The sequence below is a fragment of the Peromyscus eremicus genome, chromosome 15 (genome assembly GCF_949786415.1).
Source record: "Peromyscus eremicus chromosome 15, PerEre_H2_v1, whole genome shotgun sequence".
NCBI classification, from domain to species: domain Eukaryota; kingdom Metazoa; phylum Chordata; class Mammalia; order Rodentia; family Cricetidae; genus Peromyscus; species Peromyscus eremicus.
In genome coordinates, this window is record NC_081431.1 from 17,473,107 (window position 1) to 17,487,105 (window position 13,999).

General features: G+C 37.6%; 1 protein-coding gene across 7 annotated transcripts in view; it reads right to left on the minus strand.

Annotated features, from left to right (window-relative positions):
- The window catches only part of Desi2 (desumoylating isopeptidase 2), a 58,168-nt gene that overhangs the window by 16,040 nt on the left and 28,129 nt on the right, over positions 1–13,999 (minus strand). For 6 of the 7 annotated variants that reach the window (XR_009383297.1, XR_009383296.1, XM_059280957.1 and 3 more), the window contains exon 2: positions 2,338–2,410. Coding sequence is in view for 5 of the 7 variants with exons in the window: in XM_059280955.1 (XP_059136938.1) it covers positions 2,338–2,410 (73 nt within the window). In the remaining 2 variants the exon portion in view is untranslated. Of the gene's footprint in view, positions 1–2,337; positions 2,411–11,677; positions 11,735–13,999 lie in introns of those variants that run through there. The other variant, XM_059280956.1, reaches the window with a different exon arrangement.

The following is a 13,999-nucleotide window of genomic DNA, read 5'->3' on the forward strand; positions in this document are numbered from 1 at the left end:
TTAATTCCCCTGTCTCTCTGCTTCCTAATTGCTGAGATTATGGGTGTCCACCTCTATGCCTGTCTTAAATTTTGTTTGTCTATCTGGTCTTGAGGTAGGGTCTCATTCTAGCCTCAAACCCACAACCCTCTTACTTTAGCTTCCGAAGCACTGGGATACAGCCATATACTACCATGCCCTGCTCCTCTTTAGGATTCAGTAAATCATTCTATATCATTTTTATTAAAATATTGTATATACTGAGATTGGATTTGGTAAAAATCATTGTGTTTTTGTTTTTGTTTTTTGAGACAGAGTTTCTCTGTATAGCCCTGGCTGTCCTGGAACTTGCTCTGTAGACCAGGCTGGCCTTGAACTCAGAGATCCACCTGCCTCTGCTTCCCAAGTGCTGGGACTAAAGGCGTGTGCTGCCATCACCACCTGGCTTCATACTTGGGATTTTTTTTTTTGTTGTTGTTGTTTTTGTTTTTTCGAGACAGGATTTCTCTGTAGCTTTGGAGCCTGCCCTGGAACTTGCTCTGTGGACCAGGCTGGCCTTCAACTCACAGAGATCCACCTGCCCCTACCTCCCAAGTGCTGGGATTAAAGGTGTGTGACACCACCACCCAGCTCATACTTGGATTTTTAAAAAATTATTTATTTATATGTTATGTATGAGTGCTCTGCATGTATACCTGCATGCCAGAAGAGGGCATCAGATCCTATTATAGATGGTTGTGAGCCACCATGTGGGTGCTGGGAATTGAACTCAGGACTTCTGGAGCAGCCAGTGCTCTTAACCGCTGAGCCACCTCTTCAGCCCCACATGGATTTTAACCTTCTTAAGTATAGTAAGGGAAGACACGGGTCCTTTTAGTTTTTATCTTTTGTACAAGAAACATTTAATTACAATTTCTCTGAGTTTCCATGAACATGTTTTGAATCATCTTTTTGTTTTTAAATTATTTTATGAAGGAGAGTAAAAATTCTGCAGGTAATAGAGCACTGGACTAGCATGTAAGAATATCTGGGCTCAAAAAAAAATTAAAAGTAAAAAAAAAGAATATTTGGGCTCAAATTCTAGTTCTGTTAGTTATTAGAATGGTGACAGGTTAGAGCCTTAATTTCTTTTTATTAATAAAAATGCCACATTCTCTTACCTTACAGCATGATCATATGGTTCCAAAGTTCACAGCACTATGGAAACCATAACACACTATTCAAATTTAACCAAAAAAGAGTAATACAACTTAGGCAAAAGGCCAGAGAGGAAACCCACAGCCTATAATCCCATCTACTGCAATACTTTAATCACTGACAATTTCAGCTGAAGCCCCTTCTTGTTTCTTGAGGTTAGCAAGTGTACTCATTTCAAGTGGAAGTAAAGCTTAAATGACAAATCTTTATAGCCAAGATTGAATATGCTAAACTGCAGCTAGAAGCTACTATGACAGAAAAATAGATAGGGGCTAGGGACATATCCCAGCACCTGCTTAGCAAGTCAGAGGCCTTGGATTCAATTATCAATACCTCTGCACCCAAACACAAAGACAGCAGAAACATCATATGGAAATATTTAAGTAAGTGGAGTTTTTCCTTTAAATTAATGAATAATTAGGTAGGTAGTTTACCCTGGGTGAATTAGAATATTCTAGGAAGTTATAAAGACTGCCTAGCTTTTGCAAATACAGGAACTTCTGCTAAAAGGCAAGCTTCTAATTCATGCTAGATGTTACTAAAGGCAAGACTGCTTAGCATAGACTTTATTGATACTAACAAGCCTGCAAATCCAATGTTCTACTAAAACTCCCTAAGGAAATTGGTTATTTCAAATTTGACACTAGCCAAATGATTACTTTGTTATGCAGTTTTTCAAAGTGTAAAAGTTTCTCAGAAACTCTTATACATATTAGAGAAAAACAATCATGGTTTAACAGCTTCGGAAAGAAGGACTTTGGTTTTTGAGACAGGGTCTCACTTGTAGCTCTGGCTGTCCCAGAACTCACTCTATAAACCAGGTTGGCCTTGAACTCACAGAAATCTGCCTGCTTCTGTCTCCTGAGTACTGGGATAAAAGGTATTTGCCACCAAACCTGGCTAAGAAAATGTTTAGAAGACACAGTAATTAGAAAAAAAAAAAAAAAAGATAATGAAATGAATGTACCCTCTTGTATTCTACTACAGACATATTTTTTCTAAGCACAGTATAAAACAAATGTGCAAGTTTTATTCTACTTTCTGCAATAACATATGTAAGTCACTTAAAAGAAAAGGAACAAAGAAAAACCCAACATTATAAATCTGCATTTTAACTGGCAGAATCCTCAGAAAGCATATTTAAAAAGTGTACACACATACCTCTGCCATACACTTCAATTCCAGAATGAAAAACTCCAATTCCAATAGATGAGGTGTATTCATTCATCCAGTACTAAGGAGAGAAAAAAAAAAAACCTCTAAATATCCATTCATTTATAGTTCAACTCTACAGGACAGGTAGAGCATAAACCCAATTCTTCTTATTTTCCCTTACAAGGGTGAAACTCCACTGAGAGAAACCTAGTCTGCTCTCCCACATTTAACCTGGAAGGCTTTCCTATGTCTAGACAAATGTGTCAACTTAAGTCCAGCACATTTATTTAAGGTTTAGCACATAATAAGTAAAATTTAAATGAAGTGAAATCTAAATTTGGATCAGGTTGGTAGCAAAAATTGACATAAAAGTGCCATTAGTGATTAAAATAGCACACACAGAGTGAGTCATGGTGACACATGCCTTTCATCCCAGCACTTGAGAGGCAGAGGCAGGTGGGTCTCTATGAGTTCAAGACTAGCCTGGTCTTTAGAGTGGGTTCCAGATTAGCCAGAGCTACACAGTGAAACTCTATCCCCACAAAACAAAAACAAAACAACCAAACAAAAAACACCACATATAGACATGCATATCTAGTTTCCTAACTATTTTTCTTCTACCCTAAACTTTTTCTTTTATACTCTAGAGAGTTCTTTGAAAGTGGGAATACTTTATTCTTTGTCAACATTTATGGCTTGTTTCCTATCCCAATTCAGCCTAAAGTTTGAAACTAGGAATAAGCAGTATGAACACAATAGAGAAAATAGATTCGTCAGAAAAAGAAAACACTAAAGCCAAAAAAGTTGTCACACAAAACGTCCAAGAAATTTGGGACACCATGAAAAGACCAAACCTAAGAATAATAGGGATAGAAGAAGAAGACTCCCAGCTCAAAGGTACAGAAAATATATTCAACAAAATCATAGACAAAAACTTTCCTAACCTAAAGAAAGAAATACTTGTGAAGATACAAGAAGCTTACAGAACACCGAATAGACTGGATCCAAAAAAGAGTCCCCTCACCACATAATAATCAAAACACTAAACATACAGAACAAAGAAAAAATATTAAGAGCCGCAAAGGAAAAAGACCAAGTAACATACTAAAGGCAGACCCATCAGAATAACACCAGACTTCTCAATAGAGACTATGAAAGCTAGAAGGTCCTGGACAAATGCTATGCAGACACTAAGAGACCACATATGCCAACCCAGACTATTATACCCAGCAAAACTCTCAATCACCATAGACGGAGTAAACAAAATATTCCATGATAAAACCAGATTTAAACAATATCTATCCACAAATCCAGCCCTAGAAAGCACTAGAAGGAAAAATCCAACCTAAGGAAGTTAAACACACCCATGAAAACTCAGGCAATAGATAATCCCACACCAACAAATACCAAAGAAGGGAAACACAACACTACCACAAAAATAAATAAATAAATAAATAAATAAATAAATAAATAAATGGGAATTAACAATCACTGGTCATTAATATCCATCAATATCAATGGTCTCAACTCATCTATAAAAAGACACAGGTTAACAGAATGGATAAGAAAACAAGATCCATCCTTCTGCTGCATACAAGAAACACACCTAAACTTCAAAGACAGACACTACCTCAGAGTAAAAAGCTGGGAAAAGGCTTTCCAATCAAATGGACTTAAGAAGCAAGTTGGTGTAGCTATCCTAATAACTAAATAAAATAGACTTCAAACTAAAATCAATCGAAAGAGATCGGAATGGACATTACATATTTATCACAGGAAAAATTCACCAAGATGAAGTCTCGATTCTGAACATTTATGCCCCAAATACAAAGGCCCACATTTATAAAAGAAACATTACTAAAGCTTAAATTGCATATCAAACCCCACACACTCGTAGTGGGAGATTTCAACATACCACTCTCACCAAAAGACAAATCTACCAGACTGAAACTTAACAAAGAAATAAAGGACCTAACAGATGTTATGACTCAAAGGGACTTAATAAATATCTACAGAACATTCCACCCTAACACAAAAGAATATACCTTCTTCTTAGCACCCCATGGAACCTTCTCGAAAATTGACCACATGCTTGGTCACAAAGTAAATCTTAACAGATACAAAAACATTGGAATAACCTCCTGTATTTTATCAGACCACCATGCCTTAAAGTTAGATTTCAACAACAACAAAAACTATAGAAAGCCTACAATCTCATGGAAACCGAATAATGCTCACCTGAAGCACCAATGGGTCAAGGAAGAAAAAAAAAAAAAAAAGAAAAGAAAAGAAATTAAAGATTTCCTAGAATTCAATGAAAATGAAAGTACAACATACCCAAACTTATGGGACACTATGAAAGCAGTGCTAAGAGGAAAGTTCATAGCACTAAATGCACACATAAAGAAGATGGAGAAATCTTATACCAATGACTTAACAGCACGACTGAAAGCTCTAGAACAAAAAGAAACAAACTTACCCAGGAAGAATAGATGCCAGGAAATAATCAAATTGAGGGCTGAAATCAATGAAATAGAAACCAAGAGAACAATACAAAGAATCAATGAAACAAAGAGTTGGTTCTTTGAAAAAAAAATCAACAAGATAGACAAACCACTAGCCAAATTAACCAAAAGGCAAAGAGAGAGCACCCAGATTAACAAAATCAGAAATGAATAGGGAGACATAACAACAGACAACGAGGAAGTCCAGAGAATTATCAAGTCTTATTTCAAAAACCTGTACTCCACAAAATTGGAAAATATGGAAGAAATGGACAATTTTCTGGATAGATACCACATACCAAAGTTAAATCAAGATCAGATAAACTATTTAAATAAACCAATAACCCCTAAAGAAATAGAAACAGTCATTAAAAGTCTCCCAGCCAAAAAAAGCCCAGGAACAACAGATGGTTTCAGTGCAAAATTCTACCAGATTTTCAAAGAAGAACTAATTCCAATACTCTTCAAATTGTTCCACACAATAGAAACAGAAGGAACATTACCAAACTCTTTTTATGAGGCTATAATTACCCTGACACCCAAATCACACAAAGATGCAACAAAGAACGAGAATTACAGACCAATCTCCCTCGTGAACATCGATGCAAAAATTCTCAACAAAATATTGGCAAACCAAATCCAAGAACACATCAAAAAAATTACTCACCATGACCAAGTAGCATCCCAGGGATGCAAGGATGGTTCAACATACGAAAATCTGACAATGTAATACACCATATAAACAAACTGAAAGAAAAAAAAAACCAAAACCACATGATCATCTCATTAGATGCTGAAAAAGCCTTTGACAAAATCCAACACCCCTTCATGATAAAGGTCTTAGAGATCAGGAATACAAGGAACATTCCTAAACATAATAAAGGCAATTTATAGCAAGCCAACAACCACCATCAAATTAAACGGATAGAAACTCAAAGCGATTTCACTAAAATCAGAACAATACAAGGCTGTCCACTCTCTCCAATATTTATTCAATATAGTACTTGAAGTTCTAGCTAGAGCAATAAGACAACAAAAGGAGATCAAGGAGATATAAATTGGAAAGGAAGAAGCCAAACTTTCACTATTTGCAGATGATATGATAGTATACATAAGTGACCCCAAAAATTCTACCAGGGAACTCCTACAGCTGATAAACACCTTCAGTAAAGTGGCAGGATACAAGAGCAACTCAAAAAAATCAGTAGTCCTCCTATACACAAATGATAAAAGGGATGAGAAAGAAATCAGAGAAACATCACCCTTTACAATAGCCACAAATAATATAAAATACCTTGGAATAACACTAACTAAACAAGTGAAGGACCTGTTTGATAAGAACTTTAAGTCTCTAAAGAAAGAAATTGAAGAAGATATCAGAAAATGAAAGGATCTCCCATGCTCATGGATAGTTAGGATTAACATAGTAAAAATGGCAATCTTACCAAAAGCAATCTACAGATTCAATGCAATTCCCATCAAAATCCCAACACAATTCTTCACAGACTTGGAAAGAACAATATTCAACTTCATATGGAAAAACAAAAAACCCAGGATAGCTAAAAGAATCCTGTATAATAAAGCAACCTCTGGAGGCATCACCATCCCTGACCTCAAGCTCTACTATAGAGCTATAGTAATAAAAACAGCTTGGTACTGGCATAAAAATTGACATACAGACCAATGGAATCGAATTGAAGACCCTGACTTCAATCCCTGAATTAATCCATACACATACGAACACCTGATTTTTGATAAAGAAGCCAAAACTATACGATGGAAAAAAAGAAAGTATCTTCAACAAATGGTGCTGGCATAACTGGATATCAACATGTGAAAGATTACAAATAGATCCATATCTGTTACCATGCACAAAACTCAAGGCCAAGTGGATCAAAGACCTCAACAAAAATCCAGTTACACTTAACTTGATAGAAGACAAAGTAGGAAGGAGCCCAGAATGCATTGGCACAGGAGACCACTTCCTAAATATAACACCAGTAGCACAGACACTGAGAATAACAATTAATAAACAAGACCTCTTGAAACAGAGAAGCTTTTGTAGGGCAAAAGACACGGTCAATAAGACAAAAAGATAGCCTACAGAATGGGAAAAGACCTTCACCAACACCACATCTGACAGAGGGCTGATATCCAGAATATATAAAGAACTCAAGAAATTAGACATTAAAATACTGAACAATCCAATTAAAAAATGGGCTAAAGAGCTAAACAGAGAATTTTCAAAAGAAGAATCTCAAATGGCTGAAAGACATTTAAGGAAATGCTCAACATCCTTAGTCATCAGGGAAATACAAATAAAAATGACTCTGAGATACCACCTTACACCTGTCAGAATGGCTATGACCCAAAACACTAATGACAGTCTATGTTGGAGAGGATGTGGAGCAAAGGGAACACTCCTCCACTGTTGGTGGGAATGCAAACTTGTACAACCACTGTGGAAATCAGTATGGTGGTTTGTAGAATCGATCTACCTCAAGACACAGCCCTACCACTCTTGGGCATATACCCAAGGAATGCTCAATCATACCACAATGATACATGCTCAACTATGTTCATAGCAGCATTATTCGTAATAGCCAGAACCTGGAAACAACCTAGATGTCCCTCAACTGAAGAATGGATTAAGAAAATGTGGTACATATACACAATGGAGTACTACTTAGCAGAGAAAAACAATGACAGCATGAAATTTGCAGGCAAATGGATGGAACTAGAAAATATCATCCTAAGTGAGGTAACCCAGACCCAGAAGGACAAACATGGTATATACTCACTCATAAGTGGATACCGGATATAGAGCAAAGAACAATCAGACTGCAACCCACAGCTCCAGGGAGGCTACATAGCAGGGGGGACCCTAAAATGACTATGGTTTATAATAAGTTTTGGTTTTACTTAATCACTGGGCAAGCTTCATTGAAACATTTCACTATTAGGATAAGAAGCTGATAATAGGAAAAACAAAAAAAGAAAGAAAGAAAGAAATATTTGGCAACAAGCAAGGTATCTTCCTGTGGTGGTTTCAATGAGAAGTCCAGCGCCCCCCCCCCACTGGTGGAACTACCTGAGAAGGATTAGGAGGTGTCACTTGTTAGAAGAGGTGCACTGTAGGCGGGCTTTGAGGTTTCAAAAGGCTAGTGGGATTCCCAGTGCTCTCTCTCTGCTTGCTACTTGTGGATTAAGGTGTGAGCTTTTAGCTACTCCAGCCAGCATGCTTCTGAAACTGTAAGTCCAATTAAATGTTTTCTTTTATAAGTTGCCTTTGTCATGGTATTTCTTTTTTTTTGTTTTTTGGTTTGTCGAGACAGGGTTTCTCTGTGCAGCTTTGGAGCCTGTCCTGGAATTTGTCCTGTAGATCTGGCTGAAGTCCGCCTGCCTCTGCCTCCACCTCCCGAGTGCTGGGATAAAGGCGTGTGCCACCACTGCCCAGCTTGTCACGGTGTTTTATCACAGCAACAAAGAAAACTAGGACACTTCCCAATTAGATATCAAAAACATTCACTATAGCTGAGAAGGTAGCTGAGTTACAGAATCCCAGCTCATGTACAGGCCCTGTGTTTGGTTCCCAACTCTGAAAAATTAATCACAACCATACAGGATATAGCAAGAAAATCCTAAAACAGATGTTTATATACACATATAAAAAGTTGCTGTTTGACAAAGGTAGTATTGAGAACCATTTATTAACAATGGATAAATTAGGGGTTGGGGATTTACTCAGTGGTACAGCGCTTGCCTAGCAAGCGCAAGGCCCTGGGTTCGGGCCTTAGCTCTGAAAAAAAAAAAAAAAAAAAAAAAAAAGAAAAAGAAAAAGAGAAAAAAAAAAAACCCGAAAAAAATGGATAAATTATTAAACTAGGTATGGTGGTGCCAGTAATCCCAGCATTTGGGAGGTTGAGGCAGAGGGTGGTGAATTTAAAATCAGAATGGGTGACACAGCAAAACCCTCTTAAAAAAGGAAAAAGGAGGGCAAGAATGTACCCATAGGGTTGGGCAGGAGACAGAGGTGAGGGCAGTGTGGAAGGCAATGAATGAGAAGCAAGTATAATGAAACATATGAAGATACCAGATGAAACTCATTACTTTATATGCTAATCAAAAAAAAAAAAAAAAAGAAAAACAATAAAGAAAACTCTAAAAAGACCCCCCCACCCCATCTCCGTTCTTTTTCAAGACAGGTTTTCTCTGTGTAGCCCTAGCTGGCCTCAAACTCAAAGATCAGCCTACCTCTGCCTCCTGAGTGCTGGGATTAAAAGTGTGCATCTTTTAAGAGGATAAATTACTAAAATGTATTGGCAAAAACCTGACAAATAACAATAACTTCTATGTATCCAAAAATTCTAGTGTGTCTAAGATCAGAAGCCAGGAATGGTGATGAATGCCTGTAATGCTAGTAAAAAGGAGGCTGACACCAGAGGACTGCAAATTTGAGACCAGCCTGGGCTATACAGTAAGTCTGACGTCAGCACTGGCTATAAGACAAGACCTTGTCTTTAAAAAATATTTTTTAGCAAGAAAAGTGAAGTTAAGTAAAGTAAAACATCTTGGTTGAACTTATGCTTGAACTTACAGAAGGAGAAAAATCAACATATATATGATATATATGTTTAAAAATTTTTTTAAAGTTAAAAAGTTTAAAAAATGTTTAACTTTTAAAAAATTTTTAACTTTCAGTCAGTGAGCTGCCTTAGAGGGTAAAGGTGCTTGTTGCCAAGTCTTATGAGTTCAATACCCAGGAGCCACATGTAAGAAAACTGGCTCCTGCAAGCTATCCTCTGACCGTGACATGAGCACCATGGCACACAGACACACACACACAAATAAATGTAGTAGAATAATTTTGTCATTAAAGAATTGTGTATACTTAAGTAATACCGAAAGATTAAAAAAACACATAGGGAGAAAAAAATGTAATAAATATAACGAAGTTAAATATGAGATTTTGAATATCCTCTCTACTCAAATCTACTGGGTTCCCATTTTCAACAACCAGAAGTTGGAAGGCAAGAACATGAGGGGTACAATTTACTGAATAAATATAATTTGGAAAGAAGGGGAGCATAAGTGCATGCAGTAAAAACCATTTTATGTGTAAACAACCACAGAAACAATTTGTAGTCAACCAACATGAACTAATAATAATAACCTCACTAGTAAACAAGAAAATACTTATAATCTATCCCTTTTTTGACTATAACTGTCAATACTTTGTGTTAGGAAAAGGATGAGGTAGATTAGACATTTGTGAACAAATCTAGGTAGTTACTTAACTACTCTGCCTCTTGGAATCTACTTTATAGCAATACTTGTACACATACAAAGGCATGTTCTAAAATATTATTATTGTCTATAATACCAAAAAACCTGAAATAAGAAGTATCAGTAGAGGAATGGTTATTAAGTTAGTTTTTTTTGTCAACTTCACACAAGCTATAGTCATCTGGGAAGAGGTAGGCCCTCAACTGAGAAAATGCTTCCATAAAACTAGTCTGTGGGGGCATTTTTCAACTAAAGATTGACGTGGGAGGGCCCAGTTCGCTCTGGTTGATGTCATACCTGGCTGGTAGTACTGAGCTGTATAAGAAAGTAGGCAAGCAAGCTGTGGGAAGCAAGCCAGCAAGCAGCAGCATTCCTCAGTAGTCTCTGCTTCAGTTCCTGCCTCCAGGTCTCTTCCCTGAGTTCCTGCTCTGACATCCCTCACTGATGGACAGTTATGGAAGAGTACGTTAGAAAAATCCTTTCCTCACTAAGTTGCTTTTTGTCATGGTTGTTTTAGCAAAGCAACAGGAACCTACCTAATACAAATGGTTAAAGAAACTAAAAATCCATATTATGAATGATCACACAATCACTAAAAAGGAACAAGGATATATAGTTACAGATTGCTGCTTGTTTGCATGCCTGTCAGGGAGCTTTGTTCCAACACTTTGAATCAAAATTTAGAAAGTAATATAAAGTGAAAAGAAAAACCAAGTTATAACATCTGTAGCATGACTAACCAACTATAGCAAAAGGAAGGGCTGGGGACTGAGGATGTAGCTCAGTTGGTAGAGTCTGGCATGTGCACAAAGCCCTGGGTTTAATCCCCAGCACCACTGGGAATGGTGGCACATGTATGTAGTGCCAGTAATGTTAAGTAGAGGCAGAAGAATCAGAAGTTCATGGTCATCTCTGGCTACATAGTAAATTTGAGGCTACCCAGGGTTATGTGAGACCCTATCTCAAAAATAAATAAGATCTGAAATACATCAAATTGTTAGCAGTTCGGTGATGGACATAGACAGGGCAGGAATGATATTTAGAGGGATCTTTTCACTTTTTTTTTTTTTTTTTTTTCCCGAGACAGAGTTTCTCTGTGTAGTTTTGGTGCCTGTCCTGGATCTCGCTCTGTAGACTAGGCTGGCCTTGAGCTCACAGAGATCCACCTAGCTCTGCCTCCCGAGTGCTGGGATTAAAGGCGTGTACCACTGCTGGCGGCGATCTTTTCACTTTTAATTATATTTCAGGACTGTTTTTCTAGGTGTTATGTATTACTTTAACAATTAGAAAAAGGGCTGGATATAGTGGTTCATGCCTCTAATCCCAGCACTTTGGAGGCAGAGGCAAGTGGATCTCTGTGAGTTTAAGGCCAGGCTGGTCTACAAAGTGAATTCCAGGACAACCAAAGCTGTTGTTACACAGGGAAACCCTGTCTTTGAAAATGGGAAATTTTTCGGAAAAGGTTCTAAACTTTAGAATCTAAAGTAAGTATTTTAAAGTAGAGTATTACAAATGCTCAGTTTTTGATAATTGAATAATGCATTGAATAATCCTACCTTCCAGAACATCACAGATTGGCTGTGGCTCATTTGAATGGTTGGAGCTTTGGCTCACTATAATTGTTGTCCAACATGCTGAAATCAAAATTCAAAATTTCAAGTCTAGTTTCTACTGACTGCACATTGCTTTTGTACCACTGTGAACTCAACTCACTGATGAAGCAGCCCGACTGGGGCACTGTCTGATGGAGACATGTCAAAATGATACAGAAGTTGACCACAAGTGGCTTCTACTGCCCAACTGTGGGAAAATTTGAACATCAGAAACTTTTTTTTGAGACAGGGTCTCACTATGTCATGCTGGTTGTCCTGGAACTCACTCTGTAGACCAGGCTGGCCTTGAACTCAGAGATCCACTTGCCTCTGCCTCCTGAGTGCTGGGATTAAAGGCGGGCACCACTACCTCCAGACTTGAACATTGAGGAAACTCTTAATAATGAACTATAGAGGCCGGGCGGTGGTGGCGCACGCCTTTAATCCCAGCACTCGGGAGGCAGAGCCAGGCGGATCTCTGAGTTCGAGGCCAGCCTGGGCTACCAAGTGAGTTCCAGGAAAGGTGCAAAGCTACACAGAGAAACCCTGTCTCAAAAAACAAAAAAACAACAACAACAACAACAACAAAATGAACTATAGAATTGTGTTGGTTTGAATAAAAATAGCTCTCATAGGCTCATGTAATTGAATGGTTAGTCATCAAAGAGTGGCACTGCTTGAAAAGGATTAAAATGTGTGGCCTTGTTAGCGTTCATGTGGTCTTGTTGGAGGAAATGTCACTGGGGAGTGTTTTGAGGTTTTAAAAGCCCAAGTCAGGCCCAGTTTCTTTCTCTTCTTGCTGCCTGCTATCTGAATGTAGAACTTCTCCAGCACCATGTCTGCCTGCATGTTGCTATGCTCTCAGCCATGATGAAAATGGTCTAAACCTCTGAAACTGTAAGCAAGTCCCAATTAAATGCTTTCTTTTATAAGAGTTGTAGTCATGGTGTCTCTTCACAGCAACAGAACAGTAACTAAGAGTATTCAATAAAAGGATACTCTCTGAATCTAGAGTAATTTGTTTTTTAAAGGGAAGGAGGAAAAGCTTAAAAAAAAAAAAGAAAATTAGGCAGTAAAATGTAGATGCAAGGCAGAATTGGGTCATCACCACTTTGCAGCCCTCATTTGAGTCAGGCAACAAATGGGTGATAAAATCATTGGAAGAGAGATGAATGAAAACTGATGATCACATAGTGTCAAGGTATTCCCCCTCTTCTCCTACATCCCTTTAAGTTACAAAGAGAAAAGATACTTCTGAAATGAAAAAGTATGGTAAATATCACCTTACTCAAGTGACTAAACTACTGAGAGTTGGGTTAGCTGCTGTCATGTGTCATACAGTACAAAGGCTACATCCCCTTTGGGTTTTCTTGAGAATGTATTAAACAGAATAATAACAAAGAAGAATCACCTAAGTCTGGACATAGTAGCACTATGAGGAGAGAGACCTGGTCTTTTAAATATGACAGGAAAAGGCAAATGACTATTCTTAGGAAAACCAAATGTAATGAATGAACCCTGACTCAGACCTACACTAAAAAAATATTAAAGCTAAAAAGAACATTATTGGGATAGCTGGGGGAAATATGAATAGAAACTAGATTAGCTGTAGTAATTAAAAATTTCCTGGGTACGATAAAGATATTGCAATTAGGTAGAATGTCTTCTTTATACTTACACATACAAGTATTTAGATATTAATTGCTATGTTCTCATTTGTTTCCAATGAAAGACAGAGAACGGGAAATAGAAATGAAACGTGGCAAATGTTAAAAATTGGTCAATTTAGGCAAAGGGTATATATGCAGACTATACTCTTCTTTCAACTCTTCTGACGATCTAGACAAAACAAAACAAAGGGTAGGGGTAAGGCTAGGCATGGTGGCACATAATGTAATCCTAGCACTCAGAAGACCCAGGCAGAAGGATTGAGAGAAATTCAAGACCTTGCTGAAAACAAAACAAAAAGGGAGAGGATAGGTAGGAAGCAACTAATAAGAATGATTAGTTCTTTGCTTCCTTGCAGCAAGAAATGCCTTCCTAAATTTCTCCCTATTCTTTTTTTGCTCCCTTTTCATATTAAGACACTGTAAAGTCTCAGGATTATCTGTAGGCAGAGTTTCTCTGTGTCTTGGCAGCTGCTCCCAAATAACTATTCAGAGACTTATTATTAATCATAAATGCTTGGCCAATAGCTCAGGCTTGTTATTAGCTAACTCTTCATTTTAAATTAACCCATATTTCTTATCTACCCTCTGCCATGTGGCTGTACCTTCTTTCAACATA